This window comes from Chrysemys picta, chromosome 1, assembly GCF_011386835.1.
Source record: "Chrysemys picta bellii isolate R12L10 chromosome 1, ASM1138683v2, whole genome shotgun sequence".
Classification (NCBI taxonomy): Eukaryota; Metazoa; Chordata; order Testudines; family Emydidae; genus Chrysemys; species Chrysemys picta.
Genome location: NC_088791.1, coordinates 9,534,823 through 9,558,533, shown reverse-complemented (window position 1 = coordinate 9,558,533; position 23,711 = coordinate 9,534,823). Strand labels below are relative to the sequence as shown.

Here is a 23,711-nt window from a genome sequence, read left to right as displayed (position 1 = left end):
GCCACTTTAGCTCTGTATCTGCTCTGAATAAACAAAAAGGCACTGAAGGATAAAATGCATTTTACTGTATGTATATGATGTAACTAAAAATATCAAATGACTAACTGTTTATTGAGTATCCTTTGTCATGTCTCCTGGAAACCCCCAACTATTACGCAGAGCCTTAAGAGATATCCTCCTATCAACAAGCCTAAACCAAACTGACAAAAAAGCCTCCATAGTATTCCCCCGTAAGGTCAAACTAATGCTTGGCCGAAAAAGTAAGCCTTGCAGCATGCACCACAAACTACAAGATTCAAGTTTTGGAAGAGCACCAGAAAGAATGCGTTCAAGAGCTGAGGAGTCTCAACTGAGAATGCACTGAGACTCCATGTCTTGATGGTTCAGCTAATGTGTCATCTTAATGGCATTTTAAAATAAACTGGTATCTGGCCATTTCAAAATATATTTCATTGCCAAAATAATAAGAACTTAATCTGTCTTGTTTGCTAAAAAGTAGCTCAACCCATAAAAACACTACATCCCATCTATCCTCTAACTAAAACGCTCACTGTGGCCAATTATATACACTGACAATTTGTGCAACATGCTGTCCTCTCTAATCCATTACAAAGTTTTTAGTCCTGTCTGACACAGCTGTATATGTGAATAAATAAATATCTTAACCATATTAAGACTTATCAACACCAAGAAATCTCAAGGTATCCAAAGTTAAGGCTGGCATGTTATTCCTAGATTATAAGGCCAGAAGGAATCACTGTAATTGAGTCTGACCTCTTGTATAATGCAGGCCCTAGGATTTACCCAAAATAATTCCTGTTTGGCCTAGAATATCTTTTAGAAAAAGAGCCAATCTGGATTCAAAAAATGCCAAAACCCCAAGTAGTTTCAATGGTTATTTATACTCACCGTTTAAAAATTTGCATCTTATTTCCAGTTTGAATTTCTCCTGCTTCAACTTTCAGCAATTCATTTTGTTATACCCTGTGTTTGCTACACTGAAGAGCCCATTATCAAATATTTATTCCCTATATACATACCTATAGACTGTAATCTAGTCATCCCTTAACATTCCTTGAGTCTATCCCTATATAAGGCATGTTTTCCAATCCTTTAATCATTCTCATGGCTCTTATCTGAATCCTCTCCAATTTATCAATATGTTTCTTGAATTGTGGACACCAGAACTGGACACAGTATTCCAGCGGTGGTCACACTGTGCTGAATATAGAGGTAACACCACCTCTTCCACTCTTATTCGATATTCCTGTTTATGCATCCAAGGATCGCACTAGCCTTTTGGCCACAGTGTCACACTAGAAGCTCATGCTCAGCTGATTATCCAGAGGGCCTTTAATTCATGTCGCTTCTTGGATGAAAAAGGCAAAGCTACGCAAGTTGAAAGTTGTCCCAAATGTTGGGACATGCCTCAAAGGATGCCAAAAAGGTGAGAAGCGTGATTTGTTACAAAATGTCATTATGTAAGATGCAAATATTAATAGCAATACATCTTTTTGAAATATTTACTTCATTTAAAAGAACACATTTCATAACACTTCCACGATCATTAAGCTATATGGATTGTTCCAGCTGTTTGCAGTGTAGTTTCAAATTCTTTTGAGGTAAAATTTGCTAGTGCCTTCTGAACATGTCAAATTACAATAAAGATTAATCTTTCCCTACATATCTTGGCGGTTTGGCTAGGAGCAATGATCTCTGCCTAACCAAAGATGTGATTGTGCTTTTATTTTTTTATTTTATTTATTTGGGGCGGGGGGGGGGGAGGAAAAAGGGAAGGGGAAGATAATTAAGTTTGAAAATTGTCATTTCACTCATAATCTTGAGAATGTTGGGCAATGTCCAATGAAATAAAACCAGTTCACCTGCACTGGCTCTTCATCCTGTGTGCCCTTTATTGCTGGAAAAGTAACCTCTTGTGAAGATAAAAATAGTTTAGTGTAAATATTGTGAGAGATGAAAACTCATCTTAATGACAATATTAGTCATCAAGGAATCAAAAAATGATTCTCAAAATAACCTCTATCTTCAGTCTTCACTTTTCCTTTTCAAACAAAAGAGACAAAAACCAATTTAAACCATCATTTTAATTCTGGCTTATGAAATCCTTCCTGTTGATATTTAAGCTTAAACAGAAACCATGAAGTTGGTAACGGAAATTAACAAAACTCTTAATTAAACAAGAAAAATGGACTCACCCTCTCTTCCAGTCGAGCCAGCTGCTCTTTGTAGTATGCATCATGCTTCTTTAGTTCTCTGTCTTTCTCTTCCAGCTGCTTGGCCTAAAAAAAGAAATGTAAAGATAAAACTGGATCAAGAAAAAGGAGCGCTTGCAGAGCAAAAAGTCCAGTATAAATTGTATCAGTAAGTCGTATACAGCAATTGAAGACTCCAGCCTAATAGTGTTTGCCAAAACAGTATACAGTATTAATAAGAAGATGATTGCTGCATTGAAAATGTAAATAATTGTCTATTGTATTATTATTATTATTTGCTCAACAGCTGTGTCACAGTTTGTCCAAATGGAAATGTCACAATGACAGCACCAAGCATACCACTCTGAAATTAACTCTTTACTGGAAGGTTAACTTCATGGCCAACTATTGCATTTAAGAAAACTTCCTAATAATTCCAGACAAAAGCCATGTGTAGTCAGAATGTTAGCATATTAAAAGTCCAAAAATAAAATGGAAATTTTGGTGTGTACATGGCCACAGACCCCACACCAACACACACATTTGCATGTGATTTAAAAAATGTCTTTAAATTATCAGCTCTGCATTGGGCCCTGATCCAATATAGCACTTAAGCATGTGTTTAACTTTAAGCTCTTTAGTAGTCCCATTGACTTCAATGAGACGGCTCAGATGCTTAAATGCTTCATTGGATCAGACCTTAAAGCACTGTGTACCTACTGCTCCATTGCCCTGTTGGGGTACCATTAAAAACAACTAAAGATCAAGGCCCTAAAGTTGAGACACCCTCAAAATACATTCATAGGAAAACTTCCAGTGATTCACAAACAAAACTAGACTTTGAATGAAAACCTGTGTTTAAAGAAGTAAGAAATATTGCCATTAAAGAATCGTGTTTTGTACAATTCCCACCCCCACTACGCACACACTTTCTAATAGATTAGACATAGAACTGAACTACATATAATGACTTATAACATTGATAGATAAAATGAATTGTTAGCTATATTTTAATGATTTGTAACTATGAGTAGTGAATGAGTACAGATAAGGTAATGCTTGGGCCAAGGCCTGGTTGGCATAAGTGTGGTTCTTTTACATAGAATTGCTGGTTTGTTTAAAATCACGTCATTGCTGACAGAACAAAAGGTAACATGTTGTGCTGGAAGATGTAAGTGAGAGATACGCAAACATGTAATGAAAAAATAAACCCTTTTTCTGGAAAAACCCTGGGTAGGGGGCAGAGGTGACATAAAATGAAATGACCCAGAAACTGCAAAAACAAGCAGAAACCAAAAGTTGAGTAACTGAAGCTTACACATCCATAATGTGTTGGTTACCTAAAACACAAAGCATTGATGTGCTAAAAGGCTATTGGATAAAGATGAAATAATCTGTAATGTAGACATGTATAAAAGACAAGTATCAAAGGGGTAGCCGTGTTAGTCTGGATCTGTAAAAGCAGCAAAGAGTCCTGTGGCACCTTATAGACTAACAGACGTATAGGAGCATGAGCTTTCGTGGGTGAATACCCACTTCTTCGGATCCGAAGAAGTGGATATTCACCTACGAAAGCTCATGCTCCTATATGTCTGTTAGTCTATAAGGTGCCACAGGACTCTTTGCTGCATGTATAAAAGATGTAAGTGAACATGGTCTCAAACTGAAGAAGCATCGGACCAGAAATGGAAGAACAGGACTGAAGGACCAGACCAAGGGATCAGAGAAGGTGATGTTTATCACAGAAAGCGGAAGAACTTCCTGGTGCCACAGAATGTGGCCCATTTACCAATTCGGCTTTGTCTGTTATTTGTCTGGCATAAATGTAAGTGACAATAATTCTGTCTGAAATAGTATACAGAAAGGAGAAATTTGTCTAAATGGGTGTGGACTTGTGACTCAGTTTCCATACTTTTACCCTGCCAGTCCCTTTTTCACCTCTCTGGAAACTACCACCATTGCTGGAGTGGCAGCTGCTGAATAATTTGCAAAGCTTTTACCGCTGTGTGAGCTGCTTCCTTGTTTACTTTCAGCTAATGGATGTCTGTCCTTTTAATATTATGACTTGAGTGCTCACGAAAGGTACTGGATTTTCAGCACTGGTGAGCGAGGTGGCATTTTATTGCTTTTTGCTTATAGTAGGATATGTAGGATCAATGTGACTCACTAAGGACAGTTTTAAAATATTTATATACTGTGCACACAAATATCACATATAAGAACTCCTTTAGAGGGGAATGTTTGTCAAGGGATTGCTAACAGGATGTAGAACATTTCACCTCTAGGATATTGGTAAAAATTCATCCCAGGCTGATGATAATCAAATAGTCATTGCCCACTGAGGGCCATTCAGTGGCCTACCTAAAATGAGTTATTGATCTCTACTGAGTGCCTTTCAGTCAAGCACCAACATCACAGAACCCACCACAACTAACACCCATGATGGTACCATCAGCTGGAATGCCAAGGAGACTGGAAATTGAGTGACCTCACTCCTCGAGGCAGCATCTTTAAATCGCATTGGCAGAGCCGCGCTAGGAAACTTACAAACTCCGCTCTCTATATTGTACTTTTTTTTTGTAGACACATGACTTATTCTGCTCGTCAAGCTCAGGGAATTCCTTTGGCATTCAGCATGTACCATGTTTTTAGGCAAATAATCTTTCAATGTATAAAATATGAACTCTGCATCCCTCATTTTGTTCCCTGTTTTACTACTTACCTTTATTTCTATCTCCTGAAGCATGTAAAGTTAAAAACAAATAAAGTCATGAATTCAGTACATGAATGGAGGACATAAAGAATACAAAGAGACCAATGTGTGGGTAATGTCAGAAATCCAAGACACATGAGAAAGCTATAGGAAAAATCATATTAATCACATTTATGCAGCCTCACAAAAATCTACTCACCCAGGACGACTAGTTTTATTTTCCAATACAATCATCATAGTAAAGGGCAAGCTATTACATTTGTGCCTGAGCTGGTAAATTTTTATGACAATTTTGTAGGGCTGCATGTATGGTCTAAGAATCACTTCAATTGGAAACACTTACATGTCATTACGCTATTATGGTGTGAAGAAATCCATTGTATTACTGAAATACAATGTTCATCACATCTGAAATATGCTTCCTATTCCAAGCAATAGAAGATTCTGAAAATGCCAGAATCATCAAAAAATAAAATATTTGTTTTTTTTAAATCAAGAGCCTATCAAGATCACCAAAATACATTTACATTTCAATGTACAGTGTGCGAATAACATCACACAAGAACCTTTCCATGAGGAGGCAATTAAGAAATTACAGTATCAGAATAACAGGCACTGGCTACAAATACTTTACCATTTCCTCTCGCTATAAAAATCATTTCACCTCTCAGATTCCTAATGCATTATCATCTTAGCTGTCCTGTGCAACTTCATTCCATGTGTGACAATACCTACCATGATCCCTGAAATACTTGCAAACTAACGATCAAAAGGAATACCCAAGTACAGTTAAGTAGCTGAGTAATAAAAAAAATGTAATGAAATTCCACTATGACTATTCCAAATGCTCACAGTAATTTAATACGCTTTAGGTCTTAGAATTCAATATTATAAATACATCACCTGATCCTACTGATGAGACAAAGTCACCCAATGAAACGGTCTTTGAAAAGTCAACAGAGTGTAAAAAATGTCAAAATGTCATAATGCAATTCACCTTCCACATTTCCAAAGATTCACAACTTTAGGAAGTTTAAGAGTAAAACACAAAAAGGTCAAATATGAATAGTAATGACTGTGGAGACCACAAAGCACCTAATCACAAACTCATTCTCCTCAACTAGTTCAACAGATCAATTAAAATCAATTCCCTGTACTTCACTGAAAGAAACCAATAGTAGCAAATGAAGAGACTCTTCCCTGGAGTGAAAACAGGAAGTGGTAGAATGAGAAATATACAGAAGGCCATCAAACTTGAAGAAGCAGACTTAAACCCCACCTGTTCCATACTAAAAACAGACCAAGCTGTGGGTCATGGTTAAAACTTGATAACGCCCAAGGACTTGTCTATACAAACACTTAGTTTTCAGCAAACAAGGGGGCAAATCTACCTTGCACGAAATGTCTATGTGTACCCTGCTACCACACACTAAAAGTTCCCAAGTGTGCTCTGATCTACCCCATTTTGAAACGGGAGAAGATCAAAGCACACTAGGGAACTAGTAGTGCACGGCAGTAGACTCCATACCGACATTTAATGGATGGCAGGCTTTTGTGCAGTAGATTGACACCCATCTTTCTGTGAACTAAGTGTTTGTATAGACAAGTCCTAATACAGTTAACATGGTGTCAAGTATCAGAGGGGTAGCCGTGTTAGTCTGAATCTGTAAAAAGCAATAGAGGGTCCTGTGGCACCTTTGAGACTAACAGAAGTATAGGGAGCATAAGCTGTCGTGGGTAAGAACCTCACTTCTTGCATCTGAAGAAGTGAGGTTCTTACCCACGAAAGCTTATGCTCCCTATACTTCTGTTAGTCTCAAAGGTGCCACAGGACCCTCTATTGCTTTTTACAGTTAACATGGTTATGTCCTGTCTGTGCACAAAACTGAGCAATGTTATAACTGTTCCTAATTTGTGCAACAGCTTTGAATTTTGCCAGGCTGCAACATGGTTTCATAGCATGTACAACACAAGAGCAAAGAATGTTTTATTCATGTTGGGAGACTACCATTTTGTGGCCTAGTTCCCCTTTCTCAACTTGGCAGTCTCTAAAGTGTTGAGAAAAGTTATGAACCTATCCATAAAAATGTATATCATGCTAGCTATAACCATGGTAAGCACCATTTTACTTTCCAGCCATGCTATTGTCAGCATGGTTTTCCCATCCAATAATTCACATGGACATGGACAGCGCTAGCCAAAACAATGGTATAGACAGACCTTTAAATAGTTTATATGATAATTTAACATGATTTGTAATTGTGTTAGAAATGGACCATTTATTACAAAAGTGTAGGATTGTGAGTGTTTGAAGATAGACTTTTATCAGTATTTGAAACTATCTATGAAGAAAGGATTGTAGATAAGGTAAAGGTAGATCAAGATAAAGAGTCAAAAGTTCTGTCAACGATGGCCAGGAAATGGCTATATTAAAACAGGGTTTTTGCTCAAATCTGAAAAAATGGTAATTTTCAACACTATTTTGAAAATTTGCTTTGAAAAGGAAAAGGTGTATTTGGAAGTAATGTGCTTCATCCATAAGGAACTCTTGTCAAGGAGTTCTGCTTTTTGCATCTGCCTGATGTGAACCTGCCTGCAGGATCAGTTAAGATACTGAGAGTATGCAGCACTATCCTACTACACAAGTCAATGGCAGAAATTAAAGAAATTGGATATTTAATAGCTCACAGAAACTATGGAATACATAAAAATCAAGGAATCATGACACATTCACATTTATAAAGCAACCTTGGATGCAACTACTTTTAGAACTAAAATTCTTCTTTTCTTTGGTAGGCTTGGAACCTACTAACTTGTACAGAGAATGTAAGTTTTTAGTTAGGAATTTCACATGCATGTTATAACTACAATAGCTTTTCCCTTTGTACTGAGATCTCAGCATTGCAGCCCACTACCTTAGTGCCTGTAATCTATGCTAACTGTAGTAAAACGTCATTACACTTGTCATTCTGGATCCAATTAGTTTTACGACAGTCCCAGTCAAGCTGCTATAGAACATAATCAGGCATCCATATCATATCATATATCAGAGAAACCGTATGTGCTGCTACTAAAGCAGAAATCACTTTCGTTTGCTTGAAATTTGCCAACTTACTAGGACTCAAAAAACATAAGTGACCAGATATCATTAAAATATATATATTAGGAATGTTTTTATCTGGCTGCTAGTTGAATTTAAAAATTTGAGTACATTAAAATTTTTCTAACCTGTACTTGAACCTGTGGCTCTGACATCCACACTGCAGCACACAGCCCCAACTCAAATCAACCAAATCCCTGACTCCCTAGCGCCCTCCTGAAATGTGACTGTTCTAACCCTTCGATCGCAGTGCACTGTGGGCAAACTTCACTGTCCAACCTGCACATTATAGGAAGTTTGAACAGCTCGCTGTCGTCAGATGTTCGGCTGCATGTGTATGTTCTTTGTGCATGCCGCACTGGCTTTGGCCAGACAGCCTGTATGGCAGGCTCCGATTAAACTGCTCAGTATTACCCCTTTGACGTAGTTAGATGCCACTCTCGGATGTGGCTAACCACCATCCCCATTACCTTGTACCTAATGGTTTGATTAAAACATTTTTATTCATTATGCTGCCATCCTGACCTGATTTTTAGGATGGGTCATTGTGTTTTTTTGTTATCTTTGGGGAATGTGCTGGTACTAAGGTGTTTTGGTACCACCTTTTTTGAACTTGAATATATATTTTTATGCCCAGCACTACACCTCTACCCCGATATAACGCTGTCCTCGGGAGCCAAAAAAATCTTACAGTGTTATAGGTGAAACCGCGTTATATCGAACTTGCTTTGATCCGCAGGAGCGCGCAGCCCCGTCCTCCCCCTCAGAGCGCTGCTTTACTGCGTTATATCCGAATTCGTGTTATATCGGGTCGCGTTATATCGGGGTAGAGGTGTACTTAGGAATGTGTGTTTCTGCAATATTAGCCCTGTTTTTGCCAAATTTTGTGAGCCTCTTGCTCACAACTTAACTTTGCCTTATATTAGCAAGTTTGACAATTACTTTTTTGACAATTACTCATATTAGGCCTCTGATAAAAGGGCTTATGTCTTAGGCTCTCTTCCTACTACACCCACTAACACATCCTGCTGAGCAGTCATTTTCGTCTGTACACTACCAGCTGTCAGAGCTGACAACATGGAGGCAGCGCCTTTTGGAGAACTTCTCTTACTTGCGCTTTCATTCCTGCATCAGGAAACAGGCAGAGCTTCCGTCAGACACAGGTGCGCATTTGGTGGCATCTTCTGACCCACCAAAGGCACCTGACAGAGCTTATGATGGAGCAGAGAGAGGAGGAAGAGGATGGTGATGAACTGGGTGATGTTGCTCATGACACTCGGTACAACCGCTGATGCCCAGGGTGTAGACCAGCACTTCTGGAATGGGGCCACAAGCACAGACTGGAAGGATCTACGGACCTCGGATGAGGGCAGCAATGGGTCCACAACTTTTGCATGACAAACGTTACATTTCTGGAGCTTTGTGAGCAGCTTGCCCTGACCCACCAGCATAAAGACCCATACATAAAGGCAGCTATCAGGGTGCAAAAGCAAATTGCTATAGCCATCTGGAAGCTGGCTACCCCAGACTGCTATCGGTCTGTTGCCAGTCACTTTTGTGTTGGAAAGCTGACTGTGAGTAAAGTGGTGGCAGAGGTTTCTGAGGCAACCAGGCATGTGGTTTACCCCAAGCTGGCAGGCATAAAAGATATTACTGAAGTAATTGCTAACTTTGAGAGAATGGGGTTTCCAAATTGCACTGGGGCTACTGATGGGGCTCATGTGTGCCAATTTTGCCTTCCTTCAGGAGCACATGATTACATAAACCACAAATGGTACTTACTGTTATGCAGGCCCTCGTGGATCATAGAGAGCAATTTATTAATGTCAAAATGGGTTGCACAGGGAAAGTTCATGATGACAGGGTTTTTCACTGATCAGGAGTCTATATTCATGGCCTGGCTGGGACACTATTTCCACCAAATGACATTGTCATAAATGGAGTTGCTGTCCTCACCGTTATTCTGGGGGACCCTACATACCACTTTGTGCCTTGGCTTGTAAAACCATCCCCTAATTTCAGAAGCCCTGGCAAAAGATGGTTTAATTACACTCAGCAGGTGTAAAATGTTGTTTAATGTGCTTTTGACAGCTCGAAATCCTGCTGGAGATGTTGTGGTTTGCTGTGCTCTTCACAACCTTTGAGAAGCCAGAGACGAGCCATTTCCCCCTGAAGGGACCTATAACAGTGCGGGGCCACTGAATTGGTACCCTCAGCTAGAAAGTGCAGTTACCACAGCTGGATGCAGCTGGGCAACAGAAGGCAGAGATGCTTTGTGCTCCCACATTATGGACTTTCCCGGCCTAATGGAAGAGGGGAAGTAGTACCTTTATGAATGTGCTTGTAGGAGTGGGGCTCATTGATTGTGGGAGGTTCAGTTCTTGGGAAGGGAGTGGGGGGTTGATTGCCAAGCAATGCACTTATGAATGACATAATCACTTATGAAATGGGAGGGGGTGATTCGCAGTATGGACTGATGTAAGGAAGCGATGGGAGTATGGATTGATGTAGATAACTGTATTGAGGAATAGTGTTTGCATACTAATTCCTAATTGTCCCTGATCACGTATTTACCTTTATTACTTTAAATACACAGGTTTCAGAGTAGCAGCCGTGTTAGTCTGTATCCGCAAAAAGAACAGGAGTACTTGTGGCACCTTAGAGACTAACAAATTTATTAGAGCATAAGCTTTCGTGGACTACAGCCCGAAGAAGTGGGCTGTAGTCCACGAAAGCTTATGCTCTAATAAATTTGTTAGTCTCTAAGGTGCCACAAGTACTCCTGTTCTTTTTTTAAATACACATTGTATGATGTGATCCAGTGATAGCAATAAACTTTATAGATGAAATAAAAATCTTTATTTATAAACACATATTAGAAAAGTACACCATTCACCCATTACCAGGCAGGCCAGAACCAAAACACCAGTAACAACAGAAACTTTAAGGAAATAAAAGACAATAAAAACAAAGTGCATGAACAAGTGCCAACAGTGAAATCATGCATCATACAGAACCCCCTACTGTTGCATGTCTCCTGGTCCCCCATTCTCCTTTCCCTGTTTGCCATACACTTGGGAAAGGAGGAGCAGAGTGAAAGCATCCACAGAGGACGGGGTCAATATGGAAGATTGCCTGCAGCAAAGTTGCCTGGGCTGCTGCTTATGGTGCCCATCTGCATGGGGGGGGGGGGGGGGGGGGCAAGTGGGGCAATTTGCCCCAGGCCCCGCTGGGCCCCCCATGAGATATAGTATTCTATAGTATTGCAACTTTTTTTTATGGAAGGGGCCCCCCAAATTACTTTGCTCCAGGCCCCCGGAATCCTCTGGGCGGCCCTGCTGCATGGGCCACCCAGCCATGGAGTTTTCCAAGCTATTTCTGGAATGCATCCCTGGGTACCACGCAGGGGACTCAGGCTGTGGTGTGGGTGATGCAGCAGGAGCCAGTATGCTGTCACCCATTAAGTGATATCAGCCACAGCTGCTCAAACAGTTCTTTCTGATGAGCTCTGTCCTCCTTCCTTAGCCTCTGTTCTGTTCCAGGAATTGCAAAGCATGTGCCTGCTCCCGCACTGAAACCCTGTCCTCAAACTGTGCAGCCAGTTTCCTTGCCCATCTCCATGCCTTTCCTCTAGCCACAAGTCCCTCTGTCTTTGATACTAGACTTGTTTGTTGGCCCTGTCCAGAACTCCAACAGAAATGCTTCCTCTTGGAATGGTTCATGAAGTTACATGGGCCCAGGTTTCTACTGCAGCATGGGCGAACTGTGGAGGTACCAAAGCCAGTACAGGTTGAGGGACCTGGAACAGGACAAGACTGTGTCAAATAACTCAGTGCAAGAGCACAGAAAAAAATCTTTGTGGAATTTCAAGGACATAAGATATTACTGTTCCAAACTAAACTTCAGTATATTGTGAAAGGGATGCTTTAGAGCACAGAAAGTCCCTGGACATAGTTTGGTTAATTGCAGCAAAAGAAGTGAAAAGATAATGGTAAATTAAAAATTCAAAGTTCTTTTTTGTTTTCTAAAAATTGCAGATCTGCTTGTCGGGGTGGGGGGAGAACAAGGGGGAGAGAAGGTGTCATCGGTAGCTATGTTACAAAATCTTTTTCTATCATTTCAGGCCTTCCACATTTTGGAGGACATAACAGTTCTTGTGGTGCCCAATGGCAAAGGGACATATGATTTCAAACTAACTGCTGGTGGGAAACCTGCAGCGTATGCAACTGAATTATCCAAACGTATAGTGACTGCATAGCACGTCTATGAGTGTAGTGGGCTGGTCAGCTAATGAAGTGGCCCTGAAAAATACACCCTTTCCCAAAATGTGACTACCTATCAGGAGTTCCTGCTTCAGGAAAAGTTTGTAGGTATGAACATCCAGGATTGGGTCAGAATTCATGAGGGAATCAACAGGATGATGCGTTCACTTCCACATGGCTTAACTTGTTATGACTGAATGCAAACATACATCATCACAGCCATCCTCCTTCCCTACAATCTCCCTGACACATTTCTGGACGAATTTGGCACAAAGTGTTTTTGTTACAGCACCCCTCCCCCACACATATATATACACAGTTCACTGTTTCCACGCAGCTCATTACACTGTTGAGTGGTCACAAAGCAGCGTACTTGCAGCACAGCAACGTACGGGTATTATTTTTAAGAAACAGGAATGCACTAGCAAAAATCTGTGCCTTTGCCTTGCATGTGAATTTTACTGCATTTTAATGTTTGCATTTCCCAGTCTCCATTTTGAACTCCACGTGGGGGTGGGAGGGAAGCCAAGCAGCTGATGGTATACAATCCGCCACTAGTGGATACACGCTGCTAGCTGGGGCTTCTAATAACTTTTGCATTTGCCATTCTATGAACCATCTCTCCCATTCCTATTTTAATAAACATTAAAATGAAGCCAGAAACTTACGAGGCTCAGGGTGGCTTCTGTTCCTTCTGTGTCTGCTCCAGGCTCTGCAATGGGCTGTTCCTTGAAGGGGGGCACTAAACAGCTCCTCTGAGTACAGCCCCAGGATATGCTGCTGCTGCTCCTATGGGACCAGTTACAGAAAAATAATGACTCTACTGTCTTCAGTCGGCACCTGCTGCTGGCTCCCGTCAGTGCCCATGCTGGATTCTGGGGCCAGCAGAGCGCCATCCCAGCTGACCAGGTCATCATTCACCACCGTTGGCTCTCTGGTTGGCACAGTGCCCAGCATCTGGTCAAAATCCTCATAAAACGGGCATGATGTTGACAAGTTGCCTGAAGTGCGGTTCTGGTTCCTGGTTTTCCTGTACTCAGTCTTGACCACTTAATTCGCTCCCTGCACTGGTCACCAGTCCGGTAAATTTGCAACGCGGCCAGCTTCTTTGCCATTTGCTGGCATGCATGGTCATTCCTGGTACTCTTAATAAGTTCACTGTTTTGCTGGCCTCGCACAAGAGATTTGCCAGATTTTGACTTTGCTCCCGTGACCATGAAGTAGCACGGTCTGCAAAAAGACTTCAGTCTCCACAGCAAACACAGAAGGCTCTTTGATGATATGTTTGCAGCTCGGTTTTCTGAAGACAACGGAAGAGTTAAATGCTGACTCACCAAGCAGTTCCACTACACCAAGGAGGGTTGCCTTCATTTCCCCGGAGTTGACTGGAGATTCTTGAGATAGAGAGGACAAAGGAAGGTGTCCCATGGGATTGCAAGATATGGTTGGCGGACTCCCAGGACCCAAGTCGGCGGGGGGTGAGGGAACTACATCTATATTACAAGGCAATAGGGCTTGAACCCTGGGTCCTGGCTTCACTCAGGCTTGGATCCTCCACCCCCACAGGGTCCTCAGACCCTAGGTGTGAGCCTGATCTAAGAGATGTGCTTAGATAGAAGGGTGGTTTGGGCTCAGTCCTGTGCCTGAATCCTGGCTTGATTACACTGCAGTGTAATCATTCCCTGAGAGTACACAATGACATTAATATCCAATCCTGGTACTCTTACTCTATCAGTGGTAGTATAAAAACAATGCACCTCTATGGAAATAAGCAGTCTAGATACAAACATTTGGTTTCCTGAAGGGTGAAGGAAACTGGTAGTTTTGCCAGCCCTGTAAATAATTCAGTTAAAAAGTATCCACCAAGTGGCCAATGCTATTTGCATTTATGGAATAACGCAAAGCAAGCAAAACTTAAAGTAAAAAATGAAAAAAAAAATCACAGCAACATTTACAAAGCTGCATAAGCATGCCATTGTAGGAGAATTCACTGCTCAAATATAAACTTGCAAAGTAATATTATATTTATGGGGCTGCAGAACATGATCTCAGTGAATATCAATTAGCCGTAACAAAATAATTAACAGTAGCCATGTATTCAATTAGCTGAATGTTGCACTTTAGTTGTAAATGAGAAATTATACAAGGTTCATTGCTTCTTTACAAAGTAGCTCTAATAAACAAAGTGTTCACCTAGGTGCTGTTTAGAAAATACCTTCAGAAGGTCACCTTCGAAAAGTAGCCTACACTCTCCCCCCATTAAAAACCTAAATTGTGTTAAATGTTACCAGTCATGGGAATCACCAGTGGTCAGACCAAGTTCAAATGTTAAGCTAGGTTTCATTTTCAAAAGCAGCAGCTGGATTCACATGGTCTGGATTTGAATGCTAACAGCCAAGGAAGAAGGGTATCTGCAAAAAAAACCCACCCCACAATACATCGTCTCCTTCATGCATCATCAGGCGATAGAAGTACAAGTGTTTCAGCGGAAGAAAGAAAAATATTTTTTATGTATACAGAAACTCGCAAGAGACAATTGCACTCTTTCCAAACTCCATACAATAGAATACAAACCACCACTGAAAATGCGGCCATCTCTAGGATACAGAATGGCAGCCACACAAACAGCCAAAGTAAACAACAACAAAAGAGGGAACAAATTCATAATCCTTAGTTAGTTAACGGACTACTTGTGTGCAGTGTGTGAGCTGTGTATTGTCTATCATTTTGTTATCCGTTGCAGTAGAAAAACGATGATCGTTTAGTTTAATTTAGCAGGATATGTTTAAAAGCAGATTTCAAAATAAGCTCTGGAAACATCGGAAAATCCCCAGTTCACCACTGCCCATTGGCTCTGAACTCCAAATTCATTAACAGCTACAGAGTTTTCAGAAGAAAACTTATTTGAGATCTCCATAGTTAGTCTTCTTCTGCTGGAGAAGAATAGACTGCTTCAAAATAAGAGTTTTGAATTTACTATGCACCATTATCCATTTAAAAGAGTTCCAATACTTCATCTACTGCTTGCTAAGGGCTTGTCTACTCTGGCAAGTTTCTGTGGAATAAAGCTGCTTTTTGCACTCAAACTGCAGACGTGTACACACTGCCAAGCCACTTTGTGCGCAGAAAGTCCTCAGTTGCAGCGCTGCAAAAAAACCCCACCTCGGCGAGAGTCGTAAGGCTATTTGTGCACAGGCTGCAGCGCTCTATTGCCAGTGTAGACACTTGATTATTTTCTGCGATGTAACTGGCCTCCGGAGCTGTACCATAATGCCTCAAGTGACCACTGTGCTCATTGTTTTGAACTCGACTGCCCTGGAGACATGCACCCCTCCCCTTTCAAAGCACCGTTTCTGACAGCCAGTGCATGCTGTGCTGATCTGCTCCGGGACACAAAGCAAACCATTAATGTGGAATGCGGGTGCTGTTGAACGCAGAGGCAGGTGTGTGTGCGCGTGTGCTCCTGCTGCTGAACACAGAGGCAGGTGTAGGTGTGTGTGTGTGTGTGTGTGTGCGCGCGTGCGTGAGAGAGAGAGAGAGATTGCTGTGCAGAGAGCCCGGGAGAGAGGCGGGGGCTGATGTCGGGGTTTCCCCCTCCCCCTGCCTCAGGGCTGGTTGCTTCCTGCCGCTGTCTGAACTTACAAGACAGTATGCTGACACACACTCTGTCCCCACCCAAGCCCCTTCCCCCCCGTATTCACACACACACACACACACACACACACACTCTCTCTCTCTCTCTCCCCCCGCCTCTCCCCTCCCACTTCTTCTGAAAAGCAGCTGGAAATGTAGTAGGATGCCCATGGAACAATGGGATTGGGAAACCTGCATCATATGATGCTGTGCCTGCCCCATGAGGCATTGCAAACCTTTCCCAAAGCACCCTGCGGCCAGTTGCACAGTGGGATAGCTACCACAGTGGGATGGCCTGCCCCATGAGGCATTGCAAGAGCTGCTAATATGGATGTGCTCCAGCATTACAAGGAGCACAGTGTGGACACGTAACAGCAGTTTAATTCCAGCGTTTTAATAAAAGTGGTATAATTTGTGGCCCAGAAACTTGGCAGTGTAGACATACCCTAAGTCTGTTCCATGTAATTCCCTCTTTCTGGGGAAGAGGAAGGAAGGAATAAGTGGACAGAAAAAGGACAGACTTTGCTAAATGATCTCCAAGGCTGAGAGACTGACAACTGATATCGAGTGTTTGGAAGTGAAAAAAGAGCTGTCTGTCAGATTGACTTGACAGGACTAAAGAAACTTTGCCAGACGAAATGTTAAGTACAGAGATGAGGGCTTTTCTGTCACTGAATAAAGGGAAAGGTCACAAAGTATCCACAGGCCTTTAGGCAGACCAGTGTACTTAGAAGGGAAGGTTATTGTAATAAAGGGCAAAAGAGAGCAGCTGCTAGAGCACTGGTCCTCTGCAGCCCTGGGAGTATGAAGACCTCACAGAAAAATTGCTGGCGGGGTTGCTTGAACACGATGTGCTAATGTTACAAGAGAATAGATCTCAAATGCCATAAAAATAGATTTGTGTTTCATGATGGACTCAATGGGGGTTTTCTGCATGTAGGACGAGAAAGATTAATTGTTGGTACAAGCTATCATGATCACCACTCTCATCTTTCACTCATTGCACAGACTTCCAAAAAGGTTCATGTCTCACTTAATAATTATGGCCTAGGAACAGTCTTGAATTTTACCTCCTTATAGCTCATCATACACTGTACTGTAAGTTCACCGGGCAATTTAAGTATCTCATATACAAATGAGGAACATCTGGGGCCAAAAACTGTCCACCTGCACTCCCCCAAAATCATTTTTTTCTGTAGTTATCACTATTCACAATACTCACTCCCCCATAACAAAAAGTACAAAGAAGAGTAAAACTTTGTGAGTCTGCAGTTATGAGAATACCTAAATTAGCAACAACATACCACAAAATAATACCTAATTTTCACAATTGTAATTTCATAATTATTGGAAAACGTGCTGGAGTATATTTAATAAAAATAACACCAGCGTGTTATGAGATTTTATGACAGCATGTGTTATATTTTCAGAAGATAGAAGAGACCACTTTTTTGTGTAAATTAAATAACATTTGTAGATTAGTGAGTGCTTAGTCTATACAGAAGACATTGAGAGAACTACATTTTTCTAAACCTAGGAACAGGCCAAAGGGGCAAACATAGCATTGGTTATCTGCCTCAAAGAAGTGCTTGCAGATTCAGATCCCTAAAGGCAAGAAACCCATGTAACAACATTTACAATTCAAAGCTAAGTTCCTATCTAAGAAGTGGAGGGGGTAAGAATGATCACACAGTCATATCAAGCTGTTGTGAGATGCAATCAATCTGGGGAGTGAAGGGAAGGTATATTTATCACCAAAACGTACTAGTTGTTGGATGAACTAGCTGGGTTATGTGACTTGAGGTCAACATCTTCCCAAAATGCTATCATCTTGACATACAGATATAAGTCTATATGAATGACAGTGGCCATAAGAGAATATATGAGAAAAATGTGACTTGCAGAGTTAGCTTAAGATTCATTTACAGATCTAATGTATTCCTATTGAACACAAAAGTATAAGGCCACAACGTGTGACAATAGAAAAAACAGCTTTTAATAACATCTGAACTCTTTTTGGACCCCACTAATTAAATGGAAGTTATCTGTAATAGCTATGTGGCGATCTGCTGCAAACAAAACTTCTACAAGCTTTTATTGACAGTTGCATGAGGCTCTGGTCAGACACCTGATATGCATATTTTTACCCTAGCCTTAAAGAGGTAGAGCTGAAGTCACAAAAAAGACGGTTACTCACCGTTGTAACTGTTGTTCTTCGAGATGTGTTGCTCATATCCATTCCATTAGGTGTGCGCGCGCCGCGTGCACGATCGTCGGAAGATTTTTACCCTAGCAACACCGGCGGGTCGGCTGTGGAGCCCCCTAGAGTGGCGCCTTCATGGCGCTGAATATATACCCCAGCCGACCCGGCGCCCCCTCAGTTCCTTCTTGCCGGCTACTCCGACAGTGGGGACGGAGGGCGGGTTTGGAATGGATATGAGCAACACATCTCGAAGAACAACAGTTACAACGGTGAGTAACCGTCTTTTCTTCTTCGAGTGCTTGCTCATATCCATTCCATTAGGTGACTCCCAAGCCCAACTTAGGTGGTGGGGTCGGAGTGAGACATTGCTGTGTGCAAAACCGCTGATCCAAAGGCAGCATCGTCCCTGGACTGCTGCACTAGTGCATAGTGTTCTGTAAACGTGTGGACTGACGACCAAACCGCAGCTCTACAAATGTCCTGGATCGGAACTTGCGCCAGGAAAGCCGTCGAGGACGCTTGGGCCCTCGTGGAGTGAGCGGTGAGGTGCGGTGCTGAGACACCTGCCAGGTCATAGCAAGTCCGGATGCAAGACGTAATCCAGGAGGATAGGCGTTGTGAGGAGACCGGTGAGCCTTTCATTCGGTCAGCCACTGCAACGAAGAGTTGCGTCGTCTTTCTAAAGGGCCTTGTGCGGTCAATGTAGAAGCCAGGGCCCTGCGTACGTCCAGGGAATGCAAACGTTGATCCTGGCGAGAAGCATGTGGTTTAGGGTGAAAAACCGGGAGAAATATATCCTGGTTGATATGAAATGGAGAAACCACCTTAGGGAGAAAGGCAGGATGTGGGCGGAGCCGCACTTTATCCTTATGGAAAACTGTGTAAGGGGGCTCGGATGTAAGCGCCCTGAGTTCAGAAACGCGCCTTGCTGAGGTGATGGCTACGAGGAAGGCTGTCTTCCAGGACAGGTACAGAAGTGAACAGGTGGCCAGTGGCTCGAATGGAGGACCTGTGAGCTTGGAGAGAACCAGGTTGAGGTCCCACGTCGGAACGGGCTGACGTTGTTGTGGGTACATCCGGTCTAAGCCCTTGAGGAATCTAACGACCATCGGGTTAGAGAATACCGAGGACGCGAGTTCCCCTGGATGGAAGGCCGATATAGCGGCCAGGTGAACTCTAATTGAAGATATCGCCAACCCTTGCTGTTTTAGGGAGAGGAGATATTCCAAAATAAGAGGAATAGGTGCGTGCAATGGGGACGTGGCTCGTTGTTCGCACCAACAGGAGAACCGCTTCCACTTGGCCAAGTATGTGGTCCGTGTTGAGGGCTTCCTACTGCTCAGCAGAATCTGTTGGACAGAGTGTGAACACTGTTGCTCTGCCTGGGTGAACCATGGAGCAGCCACGCCGTGAGGTGGAGTGATTGCAGGTCGGGGTGACGCAGCCGGCCGTGGTTCTGCGTGATGAGATCCGGATACAACGGAAGCGGGATCGGTGTCTGAACCGAGAGTTCCAACAGCGTGGTGTACCAATGTTGTCTCGGCCACGCTGGAGCGACCAGAATTACCTGTGCCTGGTCTCTGCGCAATTTGAGCAGTACCTTGTGGACCAGAGGAAACGGAGGGAAGGCATAAAACAGGTGGTCTTTCCAGGGAAGGAGAAACGCATCCGAGAGGGAGCCTGGGGCTCGACCTTGCAGGGAGCAGAACACGTGGCACTTCCTGTTGTCTCGAGATGCAAACAGGTCTATCTGGGGAAACCCCCACTTCTGGAAGACGGAATGTATGATGTCCGGACGGATAGACCACTCGTGCGTTTGAAAGGACCTGCTGAGTCGGTCCGCTAAAGTGTTCTGGACTCCAGGGAGGAACGATGCCGTGAGATGGATTGAGTGGGCGATGCAGAAGTCCCACAGGCGAATGGCCTCTTGGCATAGAATTGACGAACGTGCTCCTCCTTGCTTGTTGATGTAAAACATGGCCGTGGTGTTGTCGGTGAGAACTAACACACAGCGGCCCCGTAGGAGATTGAGAAATGCCTGGCACGCCAGGCGCACCGCCATCAGTTCCCGAACATTGATGTGTAGGGCTAGCTGAGGTGCAGTCCACAGGCCCTGGGTATGGTGCTCGTTGAGATGGGCGCCCCAACCCAGAGATGAAGCGTCTGTGACCAGGTGCAGAGAGGGTTGTGGGGCGTGAAACGGCATCCCCTCGCAAACCACATTGTGATCTAGCCACCATGTGAGGGAGGTCAGGACCGAGTTCGGGATTGTGACCACCATATTCAGGCTGTCCCGATGTGGGCGGTATATTGATGACACCCAGGTCTGGAGTGGGCGAAGCCGAAGTCTGGCATGCCTGGTTACGTACGTGCAGGAAGCCATGTGACCCAGGAGGGTAAGGCACGACCTCACCGTGGTAGTTGGGAAGGCCTTGAGTCCCTGGATGAGGCTCGTGATGGTGCAAAAGCGATTGTCTGGCAGGATGGCTTGTGCGCGTCTGGAGTCTAGAACCGCACCGATGAATTCTATTCTCTGGGTAGGTTCTAGAGTGGATTTGTCCTTGTTGAGTAGGATACCCAACTTGAATGTGCGCACTATTATGTGGACGTGATCGCGAACTTGTTCCTTGGTGCGACCGCGTACCAGCCAGTCGTCTAGGTACGGGAACACCTGTATCCCTTGCCGACGAAGGTACGCTGCCACGACAGCCATACATTTCGTGAAGACCCGTGGGGCCGAAGATAGGCCGAAGGGAAGGACTGCAAATTGGTAGTGCACCCTGTTTACCACGAATCGGAGGAAGCGTCTGTGAGGCGGGTAAATAGCAATGTGAAAGTATGCGTCTTTCATGTCGAGGGCGGCAAACCAGTCTCCAGGATCGAGGGAAGGGATAATGGCCCCCAGAGAGACCATGCGGAACTTCAACTTTACTACGAATTTGTTGAGTCCGCGCAAGTCCAAGATGGGTCGCAGACCTCCTTTGGACTTGGGGATGAGGAAGTAACGGGAATAGAATCCCCTGCCCCTTAAATCCACCGGAACCTCCTCTATGGCCCCCATGGCGAGGAGCGTAGAGACTTCCTGTATAAGAAGTTGCTCGTGAGAAGGGTCCCTGAAGAGGGACGGGGAAGGGGGGGAGGAGGGGGGAAATGAAGAAAACTGGATAGCGTATCCCCTCTCCACCGTGCGGAGGACCCAACGGTCCGAAGTTATAAGGGACCAAGCACGGTGGAAGTGGGAGAGGCGATCCCGAAAGGAGGGGGCTGGATCCTGGGGGATGACTGGGGCGCCGTCCTCGACCGCACCTTCAAAAGTTCTGCCTGGGGCCTGAAGGTGGTCTAGGTGGCCCCTGGTTCTGGCCAGGTTGAGGGCCGGTCCACCTTCTTCTACCACCTCGCCCTCGCCTTCGGGCCGAGTCCTGTCTCTGACGAGGCGGGGGGGGGGTAGAAGCGCTGAGGCTGCGGCCTAAACGGCCTGCGCTGGGGGCCCACAACATGCATCCCCAGGGAGCGCATGATTGTTCTCGAGTCCTTGAGGCTCTGCAGGCGGGAGTCCGTCTTATCCGAGAACAATCCATGACCCTCAAAAGGCAGATCTTGTAGGGTTTGCTGCAGCTCCGGAGGCAAACCCAAAACCTGAAGCCAGGAGATCCTGCGCATAGCGATACCCGAAGCCAGGGTCCTCGCCGCTGAGTCTGCAATGTCCAAGGAGGCCTGCAAGGAGGTCCGAGCCACCTTCTTGCCCTCCTCTACCATGGCTCCAAACTCTTCCCTGGACTCTTGGGGAATCAACTCCTTAAACTTCCCCATAGAGTTCCAGGAGTTGAAATTGTAGCGGCTCAGTAGCGCCTGTTGGTTCGCCGCTCTAAGTTGTAGCCCTCCGGCTGAGTAAACCTTACGGCCAAACAGATCGAGCCGCTTAGCCTCTTTTGATTTAGGCGCTGCAGCCTGCTGGCCGTGGCGCTCTCGTGCATTCACTGATTCCACCACCAGTGAACACGGTTGGGGGTGGGTATACAAGTACCCATAGTCCTTAGAGGGGACAAAGTATTTTCTTTCCACCCCTCTCGCTGTGGGTGGAATGGAGGCAGGAGTTTGCCATATCGTATCCGCATTCGATTGTATCGTGCGGATCAGAGGTAACGCCACCCTCGATGGGGCATCTGCTCCAAGGATGTTCACGATCGGGTCGTGCACCTCCACTATCTCCTCCGCCTGCAGGTCCATATTACGGGCCATCCTACGCAGGAGATCCTGGTGAGCCCGAAGATCTATCGGAGGGGGACCCGTACATGAAGTGCCCGCCACTGCCTCGTCCGGAGAGGAGGAAGAGGATGCCTCCGGTGGTACCGGATCCAAGGGGGGGTCCTGATCCCCTTGCTCTTGGGCCGGGGCATCACCTGCACTTGGGTCCCTGGTGTCGGGTGGCGTGGACACCGAAGCCTCCATGCCTCCTGGCGGAGGCCGAGAGATGGTGGATTCTGGGGCCCTTCTGACCGAGTGACCCGAGCAAGAGGTCGATGGTATTGGAGCCCCTTGCTCTTGGTGGTACGCCCACGGGGTCCAAAACGACCAGTGAGATGGTCCATGAGAGTGGTCCTCTGCCATCTCTTGCCAGTGGCCGAAATTTTGTTCCTCGGCGTGCCCTTGAGGGGGGTATGCCGATCTCGACAGGTCCTCCGAGGAACGAGACACCGATCTAGACGGCCATGGCGGTGCCGAGAGAGATGAAACCATCCCGGTGGGCTGCGGTGCCGCACGGTGCCGGTCCGGAGATGATCTATCTCTGCGCGGTGCCGGCGATCGGTGCCGGGATCGCGACCGGTGCCGATGACCTCGTCTGTGCCGGGAGTCGGATCTGGACCTCGACGAGGACCTGGAGTATGCCCGGTGCCGGGAGCGACCCCTCGACATCGAGCGTCGACCGTAGCGGTGCCGAGAGCTACGTCTCGACGTTGATCGGTGCCGACGATCATATCGGTGCCGAGACGAAGAGCGGTGCCGCGAAGAAGATCTTGGCGGGCGCATCAAGGCAGGTTTCCCCCTCGACTGGACCGTGCGAGTCAACGGTGCAGTCGGTGCCGGTGGTTGAGGCGGCCGGGACTGCGAGCGGCGTGGGGACCTGCTTCGGGACCTGGATCGGCACTGGGGGAGCTGGCGTCTTCGGCACTGATGTCCCCGTCTTATGGGCTTTTTTATGCCCTGGGGATAAGGACCGGCGCCGAGGCACTTGCTGACGACCGTCAGGGGCGGTAAGAAGGAACTGAGGGGGCGCCGGGTCGGCTGGGGTATATATTCAGCGCCATGAAGGCGCCACTCTAGGGGGCTCCACAGCCGACCCGCCGGTGTTGCTAGGGTAAAAATCTTCCGACGATCGTGCACGCGGCGCGCGCACACCTAATGGAATGGATATGAGCAAGCACTCGAAGAAGAATGTTCCTTATAAGTCATACAGGAATAACTTGAAATAAAAACTGAATGAACAGGAAGAAAATTATAAGCCTGTAACCAACAAAAAGCACAAGTTTCACCCAATCTTCAACTCATCCCATTGTTAGAGCTGAACCAGAGAATGATCTAGTGCAGA

The 23,711-nt window shown here is 44.9% G+C and overlaps 1 protein-coding gene across 2 annotated transcripts in view; it reads right to left on the bottom strand.

Annotated features, from left to right (window-relative positions):
* Positions 1-23,711, bottom strand: part of CHCHD3 (coiled-coil-helix-coiled-coil-helix domain containing 3) — a 264,347-nt gene that overhangs the window by 84,778 nt on the left and 155,858 nt on the right. For both annotated transcript variants that reach the window (XM_024106313.3, XM_005291866.5), the window contains exon 5: positions 2,217-2,300. In XM_024106313.3, the coding sequence (XP_023962081.2) occupies positions 2,217-2,300 (84 nt within the window). The remainder of the gene's footprint in view (positions 1-2,216; positions 2,301-23,711) is intronic.